Source organism: Topomyia yanbarensis, chromosome 3 (genome assembly GCF_030247195.1).
Source record: "Topomyia yanbarensis strain Yona2022 chromosome 3, ASM3024719v1, whole genome shotgun sequence".
NCBI classification, from domain to species: Eukaryota; Metazoa; Arthropoda; class Insecta; order Diptera; family Culicidae; genus Topomyia; species Topomyia yanbarensis.
In genome coordinates, this window is record NC_080672.1 from 115,036,919 (window position 1) to 115,061,817 (window position 24,899).

At 35.8% G+C, this 24,899-nt stretch overlaps 2 protein-coding genes across 2 annotated transcripts; one reads left to right on the forward strand and one right to left on the reverse strand.

Annotated features, from left to right (window-relative positions):
• Positions 1 to 15,544: 15,544 nt before the first annotated feature.
• On the reverse strand, positions 15,545 to 20,539 carry LOC131688683 (transcriptional adapter 3). The gene is made up of 4 exons (XM_058973132.1): positions 19,855 to 20,539; positions 19,135 to 19,798; positions 18,678 to 19,077; positions 15,545 to 18,619 (listed from the first exon to the last, which is right to left on the reverse strand). The coding sequence occupies exons 1-4, from the start codon at positions 20,105 to 20,107 to the stop codon at positions 18,461 to 18,463; spliced, it is 1,476 nt and encodes a 491-aa protein (XP_058829115.1). The 5' UTR covers positions 20,108 to 20,539; the 3' UTR covers positions 15,545 to 18,460.
• On the forward strand, positions 17,560 to 18,174 carry LOC131687159 (ninjurin-2-like). Its single transcript, XM_058971213.1, has 3 exons — positions 17,560 to 17,688; positions 17,742 to 17,927; positions 17,992 to 18,174. The coding sequence occupies exons 1-3, from the start codon at positions 17,560 to 17,562 to the stop codon at positions 18,172 to 18,174; spliced, it is 498 nt and encodes a 165-aa protein (XP_058827196.1).
• Positions 20,540 to 24,899: the final 4,360 nt, after the last annotated feature.

The window sequence follows — 24,899 nt, forward strand, 5'->3', positions numbered from 1 at the left end:
ACTAGTGGAAATCTCCAAAGGAAATTTGTTCAATAATGTTGAAAATGTAAGCCAACAATTCCCAGAAAAAAACTATGGTAGGAAAAGTTTTGCTCCCGAGACAAGAAGCTAGCTAATGGTTATGGTTGATCTGCATAGAAATTACCTATGTCATCAGAGACATCTGTTGGCGTGCTATAAGCTTTTTGGCTTATAGCAAGCCAACAAACTGAGAATGTTGTCTCTTTTTTCTTTGTCATAAGATAGCACAACTCGATCACTCGTGAAATTGGCGCTTGTCATAATCGTGTTTCGCTATATCTCAGTAACCCAGCAGAATTTCAAAATTCTGAAAACGCGACTTTATAGAGATTTTAAAATTTAGTAACATGGCATATCCAGCCCGGGGACAACTTGACAGCTCCCATATATTGAGCTCCTAAGCGAATTTTGTGGTGATTTGGTGATGTCATGGCGGCTCGAATGGAACAAAATTTAAAAAAGGCGCATCCCACCTATTATGTTCTATATCTGTAAAAAATGAACAATTTAAGCATTTCTATCACCAAATTTATTTCGCTCTTCAAATTAGAAACTGTCCATACCTTAGCAGAAACATAGATTCCATTTTGGATCTACAAAATCAAAGAAAAATAAATCGATTTTCAGGAATACAAGAAAATGGCTTTCAAAATCGAGCCACTTCCACTTATATTGAAATTTCCGAAAATCTTCGGGATCGAACCAACATGAAATCCTCCGGTAGACGCCGTTCAATTAGTTTTCTGTCGGGCTGGAACTGAGTAATATGCGAAATGAATTCTGAAGGGATCAGTACCAAAACCATCGCAAAATCTTTTGGAAAGAATTATTGCAAAAGTCGAACAAAACTCTGGCAAGAGTCGAACATAATTGTATATTCCTGGCAGTATTCTTGTTAAAACCGGGCACTACCGGTTTGCTGCCAGAATTCTGGTAAAAGCGCACAAATTCTATCCAAAACCAATTTTGCTAACTGTGTAGAAAATCCTACATATTTCGTTTATATTCCCAAACGAAATTCTAGAATTCTTGACGTTCTTAATTAATTTGAAATAAGATGTCATATGTTCACGAATTGTTAGGCTTGGTGATTTACTTTCATTGGCCAAAATGATTTTCATTCATATTTCTTGGGCAAAAAGCACAAATGATTTACCGATTACACACATCACACAACAATAAAACAAAAAAAACAACGACTTCCAGTTAAATTTATAATAAGATTTATGTACCTTGCTGACAGTTTCCAGTACAGACACTTTATATAACAGACTAGCGGAGACAAAAACAGAAAAACTAGCAACCATGGATGTAAACTGGCATCACGGAAGCTCCCATAAGCTTTGCATGGGCTTCCTCTTGCACTCCCCCTACAAAAACCCTCATGCTCGTTTGGCTGCACTTTTTGACAGTCCGTTTGGGTGCAATTTTTGACACTTCGCTAGTCTGTGTATAAAGTGTCTGTAGTTTCCAGTTAGGGATAAATTTATTCTCAAATAATTGTTTTCTTTATCCACATTTTGGAATACGCTTTTTCTAAATGTTGTTCTTGCTGCATTGACGGCGTTCATAACACACGTAACGAAACACGCTTTTCTCTTGAAACAATTTCGTTTCGTTGTTCGTGGTACTCGTACGGAGAAGGCATACTAGCGCCACCATCAAATTAGTGGTACATATATGAAACAAGCACTATCTGTCAAGTTGCCCCCGGGCTGGGCATATCTAACTCAGTTCACCTCAAAATGGCGTTTGTCATAAGATAGCACAACAGCGACGAAATGGCGGGATGAACAACGAGCAACGGTTTCGGGACGGTAATCACCACCGGGAAACTCTGCCGGAGTAGGTTAGATCTACCGCTGGGGATTAGTAGAGTAGATACCGTCAGATCACGGCACCCTACCGGGGAAATATGCCGAAAACAGAGGAAATATCGGAGAACTTCTTCCGCCGGGGGGTAAGCAAGATTCACTACCTGGGACTAAACTGTGTAGATCACAAAGAGTCACCACCAGTTGCGGGTCGTCGGGGCACCAGCGAACCGAACGCTTTGCTTCATTAATATCATCGGACCGACCTCGGAACCTGGTTGGTTGGCTCGGTTTTGGGAGAACTTCTCTGGCCAGGGAATTCTCCGTCGGAATAAGTTAGGTACATTGTCGGGTAATAGACCGAGTAGTTTGCGACCAAGTCGAGAGCCTCCCATGAGCGTTTTAAATTACTTTTGAAAATATCTTAACTTTCTGATCAGGTATTAAAAAATTTACACTGCGACCGATTTTGACACACGGTCCTTCTAGAAACAAGTGTTTGAAGAAACCGTGCGAGGGTGACTGTGAAAGGATCTAAATCAAATTGCTCGGAAGCGCTGGTTCGGTTCACGTCTCGATGAGCTTCGATATTAACAACAGTTGTGAGTAGATCTGTTACACAACAAAGGTCGGTTAGCGCTCTAGCAACAGCATCTAAGGAGGAAAAATAACGAACGAACAACATGAACTTGGAGAAAATCGGGATATCATTGTCTAGAGAAATTTCACCGTAAGTGATCTCTGCGCCAGAGTGTCTGAGTACAACAGTAAGAATCCAACACTACCATGAGTCAGCAGGCAGTGGTGTCTGATCAAGATTCTTTCTCGATACAATGTCTGTATTGTACCAATTTGTTGAGCCAAGTCGACACCAAACTCAGCACTCCGGGAATTGTTATTTTGTTATTGTTATTTATCAGTGCGCAATGAGGCTGTGTCAAGAACCTATTTCTGCAACCTATGTGCATCAACTGTTTACCTACCGTCTCATCGTTGCACTTGTCGGTGTGTACAGTGCTTTATGGCCACACCTATGATCGCGCACCCGCCTTCTCATGAGTGTTATGGCGGCTCAGAGGCTGTCCTTCCATGTTGACCAGGGAGACATTGCTCCTATACACATACAGGCATATATACGTACATACGATCTTACTCCTAGACCCGAAGCGGATCAATCGACTATTAATAAATACGGTACTAGCATTGTTAGTCCTTACTCGCGACTACTTTTTCCTATGTTTCATATTCATCTTATAACAAAATTCGATTATCCCTGTTCTGGTCAATCTTCGTATTTATTATATTTTTTTCTATTATCGTTATTGTGAAGGCATTTTAGAGTTTCACAAAAAAAAATTCTGCTCATAGAGGGCATGAGAAATATTTATTCACGATTTAAGTTTTCTAAAGTTTTCTCGAACCAAATGTCTATCTGGTTCGACTCAAACAGACCACACCGACCCGGAAAGTCTGCTTAGCATTTCCAAGAGTGCTTGGTCGAGTTAAATAATTATGAAAACAAGTTTTAAATAATTATCTATCTCTTAGGTGCCACTCCTTGCCCGAACTAACCAATACTCATGGTTAAAAGAGTCGACAACTAGCAAGATCCACATGTCCCCCCACTCAAGTGAATTAATGTATCCACTTGTAAGTAGAAGCACACGTCTACCAATCAACCATGAAGTCGTCCAAACCAATGAGAATGGACCATGCCAGTCGAAGGCCACAGTCCCAGTGCCATCACGCACACTTCCTGAACTGTTTGATTTGGAATTATAGTGTATGCCAGTACTACTTACAGATTTCATTTCAGTGGTAGTAAGTGTATCATTCCTTCTTTTAAAACTCAATTCCTACGAAGTTGCAGCTACCGCTGCTAATTTCTTCTGGCATTTCGACATCGTCAGTCGATCGTCTCATAGAATCGAAATCTCTATCATCGAATTCGCCATTTCCTTCGGAGCTCTGCTGGCGCGAATACTAATTATCTGAAGCTAAAAAGACATTCTTTATCCCTTCATGCATAATCCCTAATCTTATAATCAACAAAGGCTATCTGCCGATTCTAATGCAGAGACACCAATGATGTGACCAGCAAGAATACGTCAGGCAACCTTAATTGACCCCATTCGATACCAGTTTGGCCTTACCAAGCTATAACGCGGATGGTGGCGTGAAAATTTCCAAATTGAGGTTGAGAACATCTGATGTTGCTCCAATTGTATGTCATCCAAGACTAACCTTACATAACTAGACTCACTGTTCTCCTTTCACCCACCACAAGACTCAGCCCTCCGGGAATCGCAAAAAAAATCTTCAACGTTTGAGGGTTTCTATATCTTCCTCATATAAGGAACGAAAAAAACCAAAAACCCTCCCTTGAGAATTTTCTGCGCACGGGCCTGGGTACAAGTGAGTTGAAGGGCTCAGTAAATTAGAAAATGCCGCGAGATTGTCCTCGTGGGGGAAGAGCACGAATTCTCTACCCTACAAAACTGCGGATGTAAACAATATACTCTAAAGAGAAACTGGGCACAATTGGGTTCATTTCGAGCAAGTATGAGTAAAGTTATGCAGGTTTGAAAGTGTCACAATAATTAGCGACTCACTCTTTATTGGTCATTACTAAACGAATACACTCTTTTTTTTAATTTGCAGGGTAATCAACTTCTGAGAACAATGATATGTGTCAATTACAATATTCAAATTTTGAAATTATTTATAATCCTTTCGACTGTTTGAACAATACAAAGCACTATTTCCAGAAATATCTCCCAGAACCATGAAAAAATATTTGATTATTAAAATTGATATTCGCGAACGGAAATCCAGCGCCATCCGGATTGCAATCCTTTCTAGCTTAATACCAATTAATAAGCGTAATAGTATCAGCAGGCATCAGTGCTAATCCTAATTGCATTGATTTCATATAGGTACGCATTTGACTTTGAAAGTTGCTAGTGTCAGAAATATGAAACAATCCGGTACTGTATTTATACTGGTGACCTTGTCCGATGGTCCTTCCTAGCTGTCTCAGTGTCTGAACATCTAATACACACATTTTTGTTGAATGGAAAAGACTAGACGATTTTGTGAGCATATCTGATGCAAATTCATAATTATTCATATCACTGTTGGCTGATGACTGCAGACCTTGCTTGGTAAAATTGGTAAACTAGCATGCATATATTTGCATATTTTAAGCTTCCGATGGCCGATAATAAATAGTGAGACCAATCGTTTTAGTATGGAATCAAAAGCGAGTGACGAATCAGACTCTTGGGGAAATAAAATTGATCGGCGTAGAAATGTCATACAAATGTGATTCGCGGATTGGAAACTTTTTTAATGAGCTGCTTTTTATTGGACCTTTACTAGTTGGACCAACTAAAAAGTAGGTAATTGAAGGTCATAAACTCATGTCAAATTAACTTTCACAACCAAACTAGCAACAGAACAATATAAACAGATGGATTTACACTACTGACACCGCCTTTGGACAATTTTTATGCGTCAATCTATTTAACAACGATTAAAATTTGGTAAGCGAATAATGTGTGCAAATCGGTCAAACTTTTTATTAAAACATTGAATCATGCTTCTTTTGCAAGTTCAATTCGTGAACAATAAAAAATGGGCGAGTAATGCCAGAGACATAACCACAATGAAGTAAAATACACTTAAGTTTTCCCTTCTATCTTATACACCAAATTGTTGCACGTTGCGGTTGCGTATGATGTACTACTCCCAAGTATCATACAATTGGTTCAATATGTAATTTCAACAGGCTTTGGTCAATCACGGGAAACTCACGGGCTGTCAACTAAGCTAAGCTCTAACTTAAGCAGTAAATTCGGTAAATTGTCATCGAAATCTCAGAAAGTCGTTTGGGATGAATTTTTATTTGACCACGGTGACATTAAAATTTCAGGTTTTTTCAAGAGCATGCAATATAATTTAATCTCTTAAAACTATCAACTCATTTCAAGGCTGAAAACTATATAGTCTTCAGTAAAAACATGCTACGTCACGTTATAGCTTACTCTTCTGCTTACCATATGTTACAATTTGCTATAAACAAAATTCTAAAACCTGTTCACGTGCCATAATGGTGATCCAAATAGTAAGTAAGTTTGAGGAAGTCGTCCAACGTGAGTCCAATGCGTTAGACTTTTATACAAACAATCACCAAAAATTACGAACTGAACGTTGCTGCCACGCTGGCGTAAACATCAATTGTCAGAATAAGGGCTATTTGAAAATTTTGAACAAGATAAAATTGAAGATTATGGTAGGTAAAAAGCTGGATAACACCATTCTCTCTGCTATACTAATCCATTATATTAATTAATCAATTCTAGAGAAAATTTTCAATAGGACGTAAGTAACATTGAGAGCCTCTCTTTGTTTACTTTCTCTTTCGTTTATTACGACGTCATTACAACACTTTGTACTAATTTTCCAGTACATATCGAAAGCCGACGGTTTTTACTACAATATTATGCAAAGAGTAGAGTAGTAAATGTTGAAATGGCCGAGTAATGAACAGAAGAGAAAGACCTCAAAGAGAATCTCTCATTGTTACTTACGTCCTATTGAAAATTTTCTCTAGAATTATCTCTCGGCATTAATCGAATACAATTAATAACTTTGTGAAAAATAATCTTTCACTCAGACTGGATCAACTGGGGGAAATTATTTTCAGTCCAGTAACGTTTAAGACACAACGTGGAATGAATTTCAAACTAAAACGAACACCCGCTCAAGCCAGGGAGAATAAGTTCTAGTTCTAAAATTTTCAGTTTTGTGTTATTGAACTGTCAAAATTATAAATCTAAAACTGAACCACTCCAGGGCGTGCCCTTAGCTCGTTACTTGCCTCCTTGACCTGAGATAAGGCATATGGCGGCTTATTAACAAGCAAATACAAAAACTTGACTTGAAATTATGTTATCCAATCTATTGAACCTGAGTATATGTGCTGAACACTCTTAAATAAGATTACACTAGTTTACAAGAAAAATGAAGTTACGAGAAAAAGTGTTTTCTAGATTAATTTTGGGTTGCTGAATATGAAAATAACACTCGATTTCTCTTTCAAAGAAGTTTGAGTTTAAAAAAAAGTTTTTCTTTTGCTTCCGCCTTTTTGTTTTTGCTGTATTTTTTATTACAGAAATTTTTTTTTTCATATTTTCAGAATCTAATGTGACAGATTTTACCAATTTTAAGGTAATCGCGATTAGCTAAGAAGAAAGGTGTTTCCTCAGTTAATTTTGGATCGCTGAATACGAAAACCAAGTCAATTTTTTCCAAAGAAGCATTTTCAAGATTTCTTTGAAAAAGGTATTTTTGGGCACTATTTTAGTTATTTGTCAATATTCTGGTTGCAGTTGAAAATCGAAAAATTGAACTTGCGCCTTTCGTTTTTTCCCCTATTTGCAGAGTGGGCAACTAATGCGCATCTTGTGTAGATGTTAGAGAATCAACTTGCGCATCATCTATACCAGTTGCGCTTTAGTTCCGCACGCTGATAATAGGAGAAAAATCGAAAGACGCAAGTTCACTATTTCGATTTTCAACTGCAACCAGAATATCTCGTTCAAATAGGATCCGATCGAAACAGTTCGAAAGGTATTGATGTGCCCTTTCCGAAAATGTATAATATGCGTAGATCAAATCTCGACAAACATATGATTACGGCTTAAAAGCCAACTGTCAAAATTCTCTTTGAAAGGAAATTTCAGACAAACTGTTACCCGCCAATCACAGATGTTTATAGTAAACAAAAGAAAAAAGTTTTCTCTTGCATTAACTGATATGAACTGCGTTTAGCCAGTAACGGTTTGTCCGGAATTTCCTTTCAAAGAGAATTGTGACAGTACAATCGACCAAAGTAAAAAAGTCTTATGTTCGACCTTTAAAAAATGCATATTTCTAATAATTTTTTTTATAATAAATCAAGGACAGAAGAAAATTCTTTTAGAATCCAATGAGATAAATAATCTTTTTGCATAAATTTTAATCCAATGGTCACAAAAGTCAGATGAAAAATGTAGATGGTATGAATCACTGAGTGAAAATTGTAACTTTATTTTTCGCACAATCATACTTTCGGCTGAAATAATCTTCTATACTTGATAGTATTGTATGTGTTGGGTACTGTCTTCTCGAGCTTGCATCCATCCATCCTGCGGCATTTGAATGGTTTTGGATATTTCATTGTACAACTAAGTGCTCTTTTTAAAATGTGGAAATATCGTTGGAAATATTTTGTTTTGTCTGTGATGAGTACATATTTTACGAATTAAAGGAATTTTAGCCTTCTGCTTTAACAGGCTTCACAGCAGATTCTCAGTTCACAGAATATTACGTGGCTAGTGCTACGATCCCACTGAGGCTCCTTCCCGATAGAGACAAATATTTGACGACTGGCTTATGAGACCAGTGCTACACCCTCTAAACCGCCGCACCAGGGCAGGGTCCGCTAAAATCATAAAATTTCCATTTCACTCAATGTGCCATAGCATCAACATTTTCCATCCGATGTTAGTAATATTGGGCTTAAAATTAACGTAAACATATTATTATATTTAGGGTTCATCGCGGTCGCGGTAATTAATTATAATTTTGATTATTCTAAATTGATAAACAAACTGCTATTACGAAAGAAAATTTAGCTGTGTCCGAAATATTTTGACGCTATTATTTTTACGACATATTTTGGGCTAGTTATTTTATACTTCTAAGTAAACTTCACAAACTAACCATTTCAAATACATAAAATGCAAGATCCAAATAAACACAAAATTATTAGATCAATTAAAAACAATAAATTTGTACTCTTAAATCCAATTTAAAAGTGCATCACTTCTCCCGATTTCTGTTGGAAATTGTGGAATTATGAATCGTTTTCGATATCAATTTTTCAACTGTGAATTTTAACTAATTTAAAGGAATTAGAGATGAACTAATTATGCTGGGACTTAAACAGAACCCAAAGAATATAATTATCTTCATCAAATCAAATAAATTTGGAATAATTGACAATAAAGGATACAAATGTATGAAAGCGTCCAAAGTAAGGAGGGGTCCAAATTAGGATGATTATTCTATCATTCGTTCATCAACATCGTATTTCTATCTTCTTTGATTGCTGTGTAAAATTTTTGTGAATTTTTCTGCAGTCAATTTTATTTGACTCTTTTTCAAAAAGTATGCTACATAACTTTTTTCGCATACTTTCATTCAAATGTGCTATAATTTTCTACCAAATTAAGTCCTAATATTTTTCAGTTAAGACTATTTTGTAGCTTTTTTGGAGCTTTTTTGCCAAATATCACATAGTTTGACTCCCGTTCACTTCAATTGAAGTTTTTTGCCATTGGCTCTTTGGGAAAATATTAGAGGAAAATACATTGAATGCCAGAACTTTCGAGCTAACCTTTAGAAAATTATGCTTCATAGATTTTTAAAGGGAGCAATCTTAGTTTTTAAATGAGAATACATCTGTTTCTTGAAGAACGCGGAAGTTAGAGTTTTGGGATATTTTGTCTGTAAAACCCCCTATTTTTGCAAATCATTTCTGCTGTATGCTACAAATCATATATTTTTTTGCAGTTTTTCCAATGTTCAATAATACTGTACCGGTTGAGACCGAACTCCTGATTAGATGTAATGTATAGAGCAATTTTTTTGTCAAATATGGCGTCGTTCTTATTGATGAAATACAATATGTTTTTATTTCACTGTATTGGAAAATATGCGCTACTATATAGAAGTACTGGTATTTCGACTTTAAATTTTTTTTGTGAAATTCCTTTAAGAATGAGTTTAAGTTTTTACTACGTAAATGCGAAAATCATCCATTTCATTTTAATATGTCAAAAACATTGAAAATATGAAAATTTAAAGAAAAAATATGCAACTTCATTTCTTATTACATTTTTATTCCACTTTTTTCAATTCACTGAAGGGTTGCTAAAATAAAAGTTTTCCTATTACTGCATTAGAACGTTTTTGAATGTATAATGTTTGCCTTAAAATTTACGGAATTTTATTAATATAAAATGCAAAAGTTGATTTTTTTTCATGAACATTACATTCTGAGGAGTCTCTTGAAGTTAAATTTCGTGTGAATAAGAATGTCATTTTATTATATATGGTTACAAAAATGAACACTTTTTCAACACTATTTTTAAAAATATAAAAATTTTACCGCATTTACCGCATTACCGCGCGGTGCGGTGCGGTAAATAAAGTGCGGTTGCGGTAAGCGGTGCGGTTTTTTTATTGCGGTTGCGGTGCGGACAATCCATTTACCGCCCACATCCGCACCGCGACGATCCCTAATTATATTGGGCTTAAATTTAACGTAAACATATTATCTGTCATCTTAGATTCTAAAAAGTCCGAAAGAAAAATTTGTTTTTCGGTAAAAAAAATCATTTAAAAATGAGTAACTTTTAAAAATAATCAAAAATGCACTTTTTTAAAACTTTGGCCGCTTGCAGCACTAAAAATTTTACGTATGATCGACACATATTATGTTTTTGGGAAGGGCATCTCGGTACCTTTCAACCTGCATATTGACTAAATTAATTGAATGATTTTGACACGAAATATTGACTAAAAACTACAAAACGCGCTAAAAACGAGTTTTTTGACAAAATCACAAAATGGCTTCTTTGAACAAAAAAATGAATATTTCGACCCAAAATTAGTCTAAAAAATACTTTTTCTTGAAGCTTCATTTTTCTTGTAAACTAGTGTAAGTATTAAAATCGTTATAACTATTTTTTGAAAACTCGTAACTAGTTACCGTCTTCGACAAAGTTGTTAACCAAGGTTTGAACTAGTGTTTTATAAAGCTGGTTTTTCATATTGAGTGAAATAGTTATCTTTATTATCGTAAATGCAAAACAATTGATTTCTCCATATAAAATCCCATACAAATTTTGAACGCGCAAACCCGGGTAGCAACTGATCGCTCCCAAATTTTGCGCATGCATTTGGGACCACAAAAGGAACTCAAAAAGTGCTGTGCTGAAAAATGTCATATCGTCGCTGTTGTGCTATCTTATGACAAGCGCCATTTAGCACATTTTGAGAAAAGCGATTTTTAAAGTTTGAGATTGGATATCTTGAAACTTATACACGGTATAAATAATCCAAAGAAGACAATTGATGCTTCTATCTATTCTGCATTATATCTCTCAAATATTACGAAGATCGGTTGACTATGTTGCGAGTTCTTACTATGAATGTAAACAAAAGTCACACTCACACGTGTCATAGGCGTGTATTGATGACAAAATTTATATGACGTGTCATAATCGTGCATGGAAAATTTTCCATAGAAAAAAATCATCAATTTTTAACTTTTATTCATATCTTTGCGTTCATATGGTCTATAAACAATCGGTGAAATGCATTTTGAAGGAAATGAGTCAGGGAATCTAGAAAAAAATGTTATTTTTGGTTACAGTGTTGCCAAATATCCTTTATTTCCAGTTTAAAACTAAAAATGTGTTTTTATAACAACTAGTGTAATTTTCTTTTGAAAATGTTTATGCCATTGTGTTCCGCAGACATTTTCACACATAAAACATCTAAAACTTCAATAAAACTTAAGCAAATCCCTAGATACAGTGATTTGAAGCAAAAAACTCACAATTTCTCATCATGTTTCTCGCTATATCTAAGTAACCAAGTAGAATTTCAAAATTCTGAAAACACCACTTTGTAGAGATTTTTCAAGGAAGTAATGTGGCATATCTAACTCAGTTTACCCCAAAATGGCGTTTGTCATAAGATAGCATAACAGCGACGATATGTCGAGCCACTCTAAATATATGATTAAAACATTATGCATAGCGATTTTATTCGATTTGGAGGTCATAAAAGTCTGGTTTGATAATTCCAATAGTGTGATCTCTAATGGTGATCTCTAATGGAATTACTCACACAAGTCCAACAGGCAGACTCAAAGAAATGGATATTAGACTCAAAGAAACGACAGCACCGGGGGAGACAATGTCAATCAGTTCTTTGTTTTTTTCTCTTTTTTTCTTTCTTCTCCTTTTTACATTTCTTACAAAAGAAATGTATAGAGTTCGCTCAAACTTTTAAAACTTTTTCCGAGGGCCGAGTATCATACACCAATCGACTCAGCTCGATAAATTGGGACAATGTCTGTATGTGTGTGTATGTGTGTGTGGGTATGTATATATGTGCACTAATGTCATGTAATTATCTCAGCAACCGCTGAACCGATCTTAAGGTTGCACAGAGAATGCGTAAAATTCGCAAACGAAAAAAGCAGTTTTTTTCCACACCGTATGTCAGATCTTCATAAAAATCAATCAGCGTATGTAGAATGTTGTCACTGTACTGCTGATTGATTTTTATGAAGATCTGACATACGGTGTGGAAAAAAACTGCTTTTTTCGTTTGCGAATTTTACGCATTCTCTGTGCAACCTTAACGAAATTAGTTTCAAATGAAAGGCCATTTGCCATTTGACACGATTATTTTTGTTTTTCGATATGTTGTTTACTTTCTGAGATATGAGTGATTTTGTCAAAAGGGTTTTAAGCAAATAACTTTCAAACAAAGCGATCACATCGCGCGTACTTTATACAAATAGAAAGCTTATGAAAATACGAGCGGCGGAGATATTAAACATTTTGTATTTTCATTCCTCGCTTACCAATTTCCACTAACTAAAAGTGAAACCATTTCATACAGAGTATTGCTTTATTGGTTTTTTAGGATCAAAACTAAACCGATTTTGAATATCCGGGTATGAAAACACATCTGCGTGATTCAAGGATGTTGATTCCGAAAACATTTTGTGAATTTACTTAATAATTAATTACCTATTTCTCAAAAATTATTAAACAAGTTAATTTCAAAGACAAAACAATGTGTAAATTCACTTCAAAGTGCAAATTTGTCCAGAGTTGATGTATTTACCCGTTTATCAGTTGCATTTTTAATAATAAAGATGTAAGGAATCAAAATTTCGCAATTTAAACAAAAATAATGTCACAGCTCTAACCATCGTTTAGCATTCCTCACAACTGACACTGAGTTTTACTGAAAACCCCAATATACATTTTTCATGATCAATGTGACTAAAAGCATATTTATTTGCGAAAAAATACGACATGTAATTTCAATAATGTTCGTGTCTCAAAGCAGTCCAGGGGCACTTTCAATACTAACTGGCTTTACGATGAATTTAAATACTTATTCTGGTAGTTTGAACAATTTCTTTGCAATGGTATTGCTTTGTATAGGACTCGTTAACGCATAGGGAAATTTCGGGAAAGATGCCGCGTCAAGAGAGATGCCGCACTCTCTATATCTCGTATATAGGGTCACTTTTATACTTTTATATGATATTGTGAGTTTATCTTTCGGAGAATTATAACCGTAGAGATGTAAAATAATGCTTTTTAATTACTCACGAAAATTTTATTAATGATTTTGTGCGTTTAGTTGCATCACGGAGTGCCGAAAATTTTTCAGCACCACATTAAAATTTCGTTTTTTTAAATAGTTCGATTTTTTTTGGTAAATCATGTATCGGTTGAATATCTGGGACCTTTTAGAAGGCATTCTGATCATGAGCACGGTCATCCATAATTTTAGAGGAAAATGTCGTCGTACGGCATCTCTCCCCTACAATTGGGAGAGATTCCGCATCAAAATTGCGGGTGAGATGCCGCACTCAATGGAAGGGGATGCATAGCTAAAATGTATTTTTTCACCTCGGAATGTCATTAAATGGTCATTTGCGTCAGATATAGTATTAGTTACTTCGGTTTATTCTTTAAAGTTTCATGCACTAATTTTCGTGAACGCATTGATTTGTAGTGATGTCAATATTGGGATAAAAGCGAAAATTTGAACAAATTGATGCTTTTTCAAAATGAATTTTTCAAGAACAATCCTAAGTAGTATAAATTCATTGGGAGAAACAGCCAAATAGTGCTTTTAAGGAACTGCTACCAACACATAGATATGTATATCGCTCGTACAAACATATCGATAAATAGTGCCCTCGATTAAGTTACTCCAACTTAACCGTTACACAAGGTTGCGAAAGAAAAATATGTTTAAAATATTGAATAAAAAAATGTTTCTGGAAATGGTAGTACCCCCTGAAGAAAAGTGAAGGTGCTAGCCGATTTATAGGTGTAATCAAACTTCATTAAACTCAGCTGAAGACACTTAATCTCAAAAACATCAATGAGTGCCAAAAAATACTTTTGTCCACCATTTTTCAATTTGTGACCATGATGCGGCGTCTCACCAGCACATGCGACATCTCTCCCGCAATGACCTTTTTTTGTAAAATGTTCATGGAAATCTGATGAATTATTGAATGATTTACTTTGATGCAGGATCGATATTTAGAAATGTGCGGCATCCCCAAATTACCCTATCTTCAGAACGAGAATCCCGAACGAAACAATTCGCAATTAATAAGGATGAGTGGAAAAAGACTGCATTGTAATCGACTGAATGTACGGGTTTTATGCAATCGACAATAATATAATTGCCAACATAGACTGGACACTTGACAGATATTTCAATGCGAATGAATACTATTTACAGGTGGCCTTTTCTTAGTTTACTATTTCTAATTACGCGTTAAAATACTGGACCTGAAATTTCCATTCTATAGAATATCATTTTTCAGATGTCTGTAACCAAAAAGATATCTTTTAATTCCAAAACAAATTCCTGATTTCTAGATTTTCTGATGACTAATTAAGGACCATCAATAAAGTAGAAACACCAGAAAAGCCTAAAAATTCCGTCAAGAAAAGAAGAACGAAAATGTGCTCTTTGCAATGGGATTTTCTCAAACATTTCGGAATATTCTGAAACAATGGTTTTGGAATTCGTGAAATTCGTTTTATTCATTTACTTCATTTAAATAAATTTTGCTTTAAATGTTATGCTCATTTTTCCAGTTCATTCATTTCATAAATTATATTCGATTTGTTTATTCTTTGCATTTTAAATATTTGACTAGTAATAAATATATGATCATTTCATTTTAAAGATTTTTTTCATTTAGCATTGTTTTTATTTATTTTGTTTATTTGACCTATTTTTTTCTATTGTATTCATTTAATTCATTGTATGCATTCCGATCAGTTTATTATCTCATGCATCTTATTCGAATTATTCATTTAACTTATTTTATGCACTTTTTTCTAATATTTATTTTCTGATATTTTTTCGGTTCACACTTTTATTCGTTTTAATAATCTAATTGTGTTCAGTCATTCACTTTATTCATTTCATCTAGAACATTTATTAGACACAATATAATTTCTTCTATTAATTCTATTACTTTTTAATATCGCTGATTTTTTTCATTTTAATAAGTTAACTGTTAACTGCTTAAAACAAACAAAATGGAAAAATGATAGAAAGTATAGACAGAAAACATTTCTATTTTATTTTGTTTATTTTATTCATTCCATTCATTTTATTGATTTTATTAACTCTCTGTTTATCCTGTTATTTACGAACAACAACATTTTCAAATAGCTCTACTGCCCATGCTCGCAAATCAGTCCTATAAAGATTGGAAATCCCATAGAAAACGGGACAAATGTGCGTTCATGGGCAATATAACATTTTTGGTTGGACAAGATATCTTCACAAAAAAGTAAAACTAATAATTGTGACAATCACCGTTTATTTGAGCGCTAATAGTTACAAGAAAGTTCCGTATAACTGAAGTTATTGCAATTGCTCTGATTGGAATTCACTGGAACAGTGCTGCCAGAGACATTTTCAGTTATCGGTAAAAAAAATAAATTTTGATATATTTTCGTTTTCTTCAAATATTTTTGAAAACTGATAAATCTTATTAATTTGGAGTGCTTTCGGCTACCTTTTCTGCCCAAACGAACTATTGAAAACTTTGCAGGAGATGTGTATTAACGATTGGTATGTAAAAATTCAGCAGCTTCTAACACTGCTAGAGAAGCATCTATCTTGATCAAAACAGGTGTTTCGTGTTTCTTTACTCTAACACTTTAAAGAAAAATGGTTTTGGAACCCTATGTGCTAGAAAATAATTAGGTATGAAAGAGTTAATTTAATCCATATTATTAATATTATTTATTTAATTATTCCAATTTTTTATGGTTTTATTCATATTATTTATTTTAATCATTTTATTAAAACTATTTTCCCAGTTCACATATTTTATTCAGTTTCTTTATTTTATCAATTCGGTTTAGCCAGTCCTTTTTGTTATTGTGTGATAGCTTGTTATCTTGAAACAATTTAATTTTTTTTAATATTGTCTAATTTTAATTTGAGTTAATTTATTTATTTTATTAATTTGATTTATGTTATGCATTCTATCAATTTTATGAATAACTTTTTTTTATTTTAAAATTTATTTTGTTTTATTTTTCTTTATTTATTCAGTTTATTCGAAGCGTTATTCGTGCGCATCTCACATCTAGTTGCTTGTAAACTTAGCGTGTGATCGGCAAACTAATGGATAATACAACAGTGATATGTGTAAGAAATGTCTCTTCTCACTGATAGGTGGATTAAGGAAATGGAAGAAATATTTATATGAGTGGAAATATTTATATGAGAGAGAATGAATGAGACATAAATTGGAAATATGAAAGCAGGTAGAAAACTGAAAAGCTGTTTCTATTATACATGTGTAAATTTATATAAACGAATCAATGCAATACACTAAATACGCGTCGATTTCTTTCTTACTGTAAGGAATCGAAAGTTTTAATGTAACGTTAAAATCCGATCGATACAAACATTACATTAAGGCGGGGTTGATTGATAGAACGATGACTTCGGAACATGTCTGGCGCTATACACGAAATGGGTCATCGGAAAGTCAATTGAACTAACACCTACCTAAATCCATGAACTAAGTTATTTGCATGAATATGTTTAATTACATGCAAACATCTTTTTTCTGAAAATCACTACCAACGAGTGGGAGATAGGATGGTTAACACACACACATTTGCGCGTATACTGCATGTATTACTTACGTACTTGTCTGTCTCGTCTGCAACTGTAGTGAATGATTCTGACTGGGATCCTTCCGAGAATCTAGCTCTATAGCACAAGAAGGACAATTCTCGAGAAAAAATACTGAATTCTACATGATGAGCAATAATTTCGAATACATTCTCGCCTGCAAAATAAAAAAATGCACATTTGCGCATATGCTGCACGTATTACTTACTACCTCGAATATTTTAGAGAAATTTCAGTATAAAAGTGGATTTATGAAATAATCATAACCAGACTTCGAACACTGAATCGGGTCATTTAACTCATCTCGAAAGAATAATTCAGCGCAGACATGTACCAAAGCACTGTTAATTTTTATTGTATACCTAATCTGTAAAACGCATCGAATGAACTACCTAAGCTGACACCAAAACTGTCTATTATCATAAATCTGTCCCACCTGGATATGAAACCTTCTAAAACAAAGAGCCAAACTTCTATTATGGACAGTACAAGCATTGTATCGCTCGTTTTGCACGATAAGAGATTGGTTCCTTATCAATCGAAAATTGAAAAATATCTGACGGAGACCAGGGGAGGTATATTTCATTCTATACTTGCGACTGAAACGTACAGGTTTATCCTGGAACAGGCAGTAGCAATTACAAAGTAACAACATAAATTCACAATGATCTCAGAGTCTAGGACAAATCTAACAGAAAATGCGCACACCACAGAACCAAACGTCGTGGTAGAAAGCGACGATTCATCTAATCGAAAAAATTCAACACAAGTGGATCTCAACATCGGCGATATTGTTAGTGACGTATTCTTATATCAGTTTAACGAGCTAACCGAATACAATTTCAGGTACAATCAATCACCAGGCTTGATTTGAACAGTTATGCATCACGGAAATCCTTCGCTCAAGGAATGTTGGATTTGGCAGTACTGACAGCGAACGCATCTCAACTGAAGTACCTTCTGACGGTTGGCGAGGCGCATGAATTCTACTATCTGCTGATGACATTGGTGTTACTCTCCATTTCGTTGCAAGTGAGTGTTTGAAAAATGACACAAAACCATGAATGTAACGATTCCATTGTTTTATATTACACAGGTGTTTCAAGCGGTGATGATAATAATTTTGGCCATCGTACTCGATGTGAACAAAGTTGAGCAACACAGGAAAACCGATATCGTTAACAATATTTTGATTATCTTCACTGTGATTAGCGTAGTGATGAACATCATAATTAGTGCCTTCGATATGAAAACTCAGGGTGATCTTTTACGGCTATAATACACTGTTATACAGAATTCACTAACTAGTTGCTCCTGCATTCAAATGACATAGTAGTTGTGGAACACCATGTAGAAGTCGGAGAAGCAATCGTATCGAGTTTCGTAGAATTTATTAGTATTAGTAGAATTAACAGTGAATGGAAATTTGTTCACAATTAGAATTGTTCCATGATTGGAATAAACATTAAAATCTGTACTTATCGGCAGATGTTTTAAAATGCCTCTTAAGAAAATTGTAGGTCGTCTAGTTGTTCATCATATGCTTCGAGATAAATGCTGCAAATTTAATTGCTTACAAAAGGTCCATGTACTGGCATAAGTTCAAGCTGATCTGACAAACGCTTTTGCTCTTCCGTAAGACGATATGCTTCGTCTCGCTCCTGCTTGGTCAGGGGACGACGTTTCAGTCTAGCAGCCGTAATCTTCTTATAGCATTCCATAATCTAAAAAAAAGTTACATTACACCCAGTACCACGCATGGCTGCTCAACTATACATTTACCTCTTGATCGACACGATCCAATTTCCTCTTAACTTCGATTCTCTTCATTTCATCTTTGGCCATCGATTGCAACTTCCGGATCTCATTCGAATTATAGTCCGCGATAACAGCAATTTCCGTGCGAACGCGATTGATTTCCGAAAGTATTTCATCGTCTTGCTGACTTTTGGGCATATCATCATCATCCAAGATACCCTGCTCAATCAGTTCCTTGCGCAGCCGACGTTCGATGCTGATGCCGTTTTTAAGCAACGAAACCGCACTTCGAGAGTTACTGTGACCTACGTCTGAGCTACTATTACTATTTTCGTTACTAGTGCTGTTACAATCGGGCAGAAGATTTTCCTCCATTAGAGCGGACACCAAGCGTTGAGTTAACGGACCAGTGATTCCTTCGCCACTAAAAGAAAATTGGAATTACTGGTGCAATTCGAGCAAAGATACACAATTTACAAACATTGTTTTCTCCTTTTTGCCAACATCGCCATTTGTGAGTCCTTTACTTTTCTTAGAATTATCCTGTTCTTCCTTTATATCATCTGCCGCCCATTGGGTGCTATAGTGGGGGCCCAGCTCAGGAATAGGGGGAATCAATGGTCCCGAATATTCTTCGAGCAAATCGTCTAACAATTTTAAATCCTCATGTGTTATAGACATACAGTACGGTTCCACCGACATCCAAAACTTATTCGGAGTATCATTTTTCGGGAGCAGCATCTTTGCATTATCGGAAATAATATGCTGTATGTGATGATTGGCTGGCAAAAACGGAACGGCATCCATACTGTCGTCCGTATTTTGCGATGGAGCTGGGGACGGAGGAATCAACGATGACATGTTCTTTATCTTCGACAGTCTCATATGATGACCAAATAGTTTCCCAGCACTTTCGCGTAGTTTTTGTTTTTCGTCCAATCGTTTCTTTTTACCCGGCGATGAGGGTGCCTTATCAATAAATTTACCCTTCCGTTCGCGACGTTCGTCTGCCTTGTCGATAGATTCGATTTCACTTTTCAACACACGATAACGCAGAGCAACCGTAGACAGAAGCAGTTCCAGTTCAAGCTGTACCATGTCCAAATCCTCCGCAGGCACCAAGTCCTCTGTATTACTGGACAATGCTATAAATTGCAAATTTATATAAAGGATAATGTTCTTTTATCTACCAGCGACTTACCCGCAGTGTACTTAGGAAGAACTTTTCCGTTGTCGGCAGACTTTATGTAAGGAACTAGGGGCACTTCAGATGGTGATCCTGGCGATGGGACTCCAATTGATGCGGGCGTTTTCGGCATAGGTAACTTCGATCCTGAAGGCAAAGATGATGCTCCCGAAGCACCGCCCAACCCACCACTGCCAGATGGCAAACTCATTCGGTTCTTTGCCGATGAAGAGACCGATAATCGCTTCGCAAGGTTCTTATCAGCCATTTTAGCACCTTACAATGACCTCGAAAGGTGTATAGTGCAAATCAGAGGGAATGCTACGTTTTGTTTAGATTTTTCCAAATAATGCCAGGATGAATGTGTGCTACGACTGCAACAGCTCACAGCTGATCGTTGGGTGCAGACTGTTTCACTACCACTAGCTCACAATCCATGCAAAATCCTAAAATGGGGCCAAATCTGTCACTGTACGATACGTCAGCTTTTCTTACCAAGAAACAAAAACCCGTTTTAAATTAGCCAATCAAGCACTTTTCGATTGATTTAAATGGATTTTCCATTTTATTTTCGTTAAGACACAATCGTACGGTACAAAAATTGCATTGAACACACTCAATTCCGGTCAAATTTATCTAAATATTTTGTAATCCAACAGCTGAAAATTTACTTTGCTGACGCCCCTTCTACACGAACGCAGTACACGCTCAATCAAAATAACACAAAAGATTGCAACCAGCTACTCATTTTTGGAAAGTGTGAACGTACTCAGCCACATTCGCAAACAACTATACAGATTTTTCATTGAGGCCTAAGTACTCAAATGGAGAAAAATCAATTTGAATATATTCTACGATACTTTCCTAAATGTAGGTTCTATTGTAGATATAAATTATTTAATGGCAATGTTTTTCCTTAAGCATCTACGGTTAAACCAAAGACAAATTAAACCTTATAACAATATAACAAAGAATTTGATTCCTATGTTTTTGTTGGTATCACCAAATACAAATATGTATTTGGTATCACGCACAGAAATTTTGCTAGGTACAGCAGGGAGCAGGGTTACCATATTCACAGATTTTTCTGTAATGTCACAGATTTTTTTCACAATTCTGCATTCTGCATTTTCGCAGATGATAGATGGCATTTTGATAAAAATTTCACAGATTTTTGGAAATATTGTGATTTTTTACAGATTTTTTGGAAATTTATCGCAGTTTTTTTCCTGTTTTAGTCATCACAGATGGTAAAAAGATTTTTTTTGGCCGAAACACAGATTTCAATGTGGCATCCCTGGCAGGGAGACGCTGTTTAGCAACTATTTCGTACCCAACATCAGTTGGACCGGACCTGATTATCACGGTTAAATAGCAATAAATAATACCTTTTACAAACATATCAACGACTAGTACACGAGACATGCGACATATATGAAAAATAACAAATATTTTTATTACAAAGAAGATACTTGTTGTATTTTTCGCGGCTAGACAATGTTCTTGGTTTGACCATCTGGAGCACAATTATTTGATTTGGTCAGTTTCCTACTCACAATCGTTTGCAATCTGTTGGCATCATTCGAATTCTTGGTAGCAGTACATCTGCTTCTTTATATTTTCTAGTTATAATGGTCGCTTAAATGAAATTTTTCAACCAAGGCACAGTCGTGGTGGATCGATGGTACAAAAAGTTTCAAAGGCAACACATGCGGTGGAAAGTCTGGTGAATTGACTAAAATAAATAACTCAACAGGATGATCAACTATAATTAATAGTTTATAAGTTGACACATAAAAGCTAAGTGTGCGCATGATAACATTAGCCATTCTTCTTCATATGGGTTTTAAGTGGTTTGAAGCAAATGGAATTAACGTTTGGATTTTCATCAATGTAGAGTAGAGTGCTTGAGTGGTAAGCGTGACCGCCACTCATCCCAGTTGCTCTGGGCAGAGATGTAATGCCCCTCAGAGCAAATAAGGAGAAGAATAAAAAACGCTCTTTGCACTTTTCATGCGAACCACCGCCCTTCTCTTTCACAATAAACCTCTTCACTCCGATGTGTTTTGCTCCCATACGTGTATTCCACTCCATGGCTGCACACCTTAAAGAATAGAAATAAAGAGGCTCTTTAGTGTGAATCTTGGTCCCACGCGCACGGAAGCTGAGAAGGCAACAAAAAACATTTTAAAACGTTCTTCCAATCAAACTTTATCTGAATTGTAGTTTGATTCGCCTTCCTACCTGCTTGCCATTTGGCCAGTAAGCGGAGGCACAAAAAAGTGGCTTTTCAAGGACTCTTTGGACGAACTTGCGCAGCTCTTGGTGCACAAATCTTTATCTTTTTCGTTTTCAAGTTTCTCTTTGTGCGATCGTTCTGCACATCGCAGTGTTTTTGTGCTGCTCTATTTTTCATCGGTGTATTTCGCTCTTTGTGACACATTATGTGAGCAAATAACAAGCCTGGCTCTGGGTTCAATCCCAGCCGAGGTCGTTGCGATTTATCTGAGGTGAAAAAAAATCTAGGGCCACGCCTTTCTTCGTTGGAGAATTTGAATTTTTAATATTTAAGAATTTTAATTTAATATTTCAATAGTAATTCTTCAAAAGGGCTAATGAGATTTTTGTAAACAAATTTATTTCGCTCATTATTCCGCCACCGAGTTGAATTTCATGAAAAATACAAATTAAGAGAAATGATCAAAACAAAAGTTTGTTTACAAATCTTATTAGCAGAGGTGGGAAAATACCGGTTGAGTACCGGTACGGTAAACCAAATTCCTACACGTGTTTGTGTTTCCTTTACATTGTGTGCGGTCTTACCGCTGGTTGTGTTTTAACGAGACACGAAAACCAAACCGAGTTTCGTTTACACATCACCGCGGTTTGGTTTTGATTTTCGTTTACCGGTGCACGAGTATGGGAAGGAAACACGAGAATAACGAAACCAAACTTCTGTTGTGTTGCGGTTGTGTATTCGGGTTGATGTTTATCGGCTAAGCTAGTGCTGCTAGTATTTTTATTACGAATTCTAAACAAATTTATTTTGGGTATAAGGTATCTTTTCGGTAATCAAAATTTAAGATGACGGTATATTCAAGATATCATGCGACATGGAAATTTTTAGTATAAGAAAAATGTTAAAAGATCGCAAATTGATGCCTGCCGTCATTAAAAATATGATATGATGAGCTATATTCAATACTACTGGCATTCAATAACGTTTTAATGGTAAAAAATCATGAAACAATAGTACCCAACAAACATTTCGTGGTTTTATAAACGTTTTAACAGTTGCTTTATTCAGCTCTAGCTGAACATTGGAAGTATACGTGTCAGGAGCGGATCCAGAAAAAAATTTCGGAGGGGGTCCAAAATTTCGACTTTAAAATGTCCATTGTATAATACGTAATATGTAATACCCTCATGTGATATCTTGCGTACCCTCCATCCTCGATTCCTACTCTTTCTCCCCGAGACCAAGCCCCCGGTTCTTTCACTCATCTCATCACATCTCACTCACTCTCTCAACTTAAGATACCACATCCTCCCTTTTGCACAGAATTGAAAACCAATTTTATTTCAAAGATTCATCGATTTATTCGCACAAATTTAGATATCGCTTCGGACACATTATGTCCCTAACACTACGTCTCTTGCGGCTCGGTTCCTCAACATCAGCGTTTTGTTCGTACGGTATAGACGAAGTTTCTACTTCATGTGAGTTGTGTGTTCCCTGTTGCCCCTTTTCCTTAGCGTGCAATGGTTCAGACTTCTCCACTTCCGTCTGTGTAAGATCTTCGCACCGTTCAACATATTTCTTCAACATCTTGACGTTACGTTCATACACCTTATCGGTAGTCACATCCTTTATCGTAGCTCTTCCAGCTCCTGATAGCTTTACCACTTCATGCTTTGCGCTTGTTTGTAGGCAATGATTCGTCAAATTGTCGTAATGGCCACGATCCTGATAACCATTCTGATTTGGTCCTTTTACTGCCAAAATCGCTACAGGCTATTTGTTTCATCGAATCCGGGGCGGCATTCGAGTCAGCTGAAATTTTTCTCGGCCAGGGAACAACGAAATTTTCTGTGACGTCATCACCACCAATATCATCTTCAATCTCCTCTGCGTTTACATCAGTTTCTTGCCAGTATCCGTTCATTACAATATACGCTGAATATTAAAATAGTACACGAAGAAAAACAGTCGGCAGTTCGTATAAACACAAAAAAAATCCTGTCTGCAAAATGGCGTCCAACTAATAGGTTCAACAACGAATAACTGAATATCTCTTCTCGTCGGTCTGAGCTGTGATCGTAACAAATACTCAGTACACTATATTAATATAATATCGTCATAACTGGAGACAGCCCTCAATAGTGTGAGTGGAATGCTTTGCATAACACTTGCTATGCGACAACCGTTTTTATATCTATGCTACTCTACTTTGCTCATTTTAGCACTGGTTATCTTTCATGAGAATGCAGGTAATATGCATGCAATAGAAATATCAGAACAGACATCCCAACCCAACTCTCGCAAAGGACTACCACATGTACGCTTTCGAACTGTCATTCTTTTTCTTGTATACTGCGTAGTAGTGGGTGTACGAAAAATAATCTCTTTCTTTTGCAGTGTTGGAAGTTTTCTATCCTTTTTTTGCGTTTATAAGGACTATGAGTCAAAACTCAGTTTTTATGCATCTTTTTTTATACGATTGGCCATGAGCTTAACTCAGCGCAATGTTCTTGTTGTTGGTCATGGGCATTACCCGACGCAACCATAAAATTAGATTGTGGTAATGAGCTAAAACTCTACTCACTTCTTTGATTGACTTGGTTATGAGCTCTACTCAACGCAAGCAAACTTTTTTTTTTGTTTGGCCTCACAGTTTTTTTTTAGTCTCTCATTCTTGAAGCGGTTTTTTTCTATTTTATTGAAAATTACTTCATTTCGCTACTTCACCACTTCACTACCTGGTTCACTTTGTAGAAACAAATGAAACTATTCTTGTGAATTTAGATCCTTTAATCATGGCAGGATCGCCAATGCGATA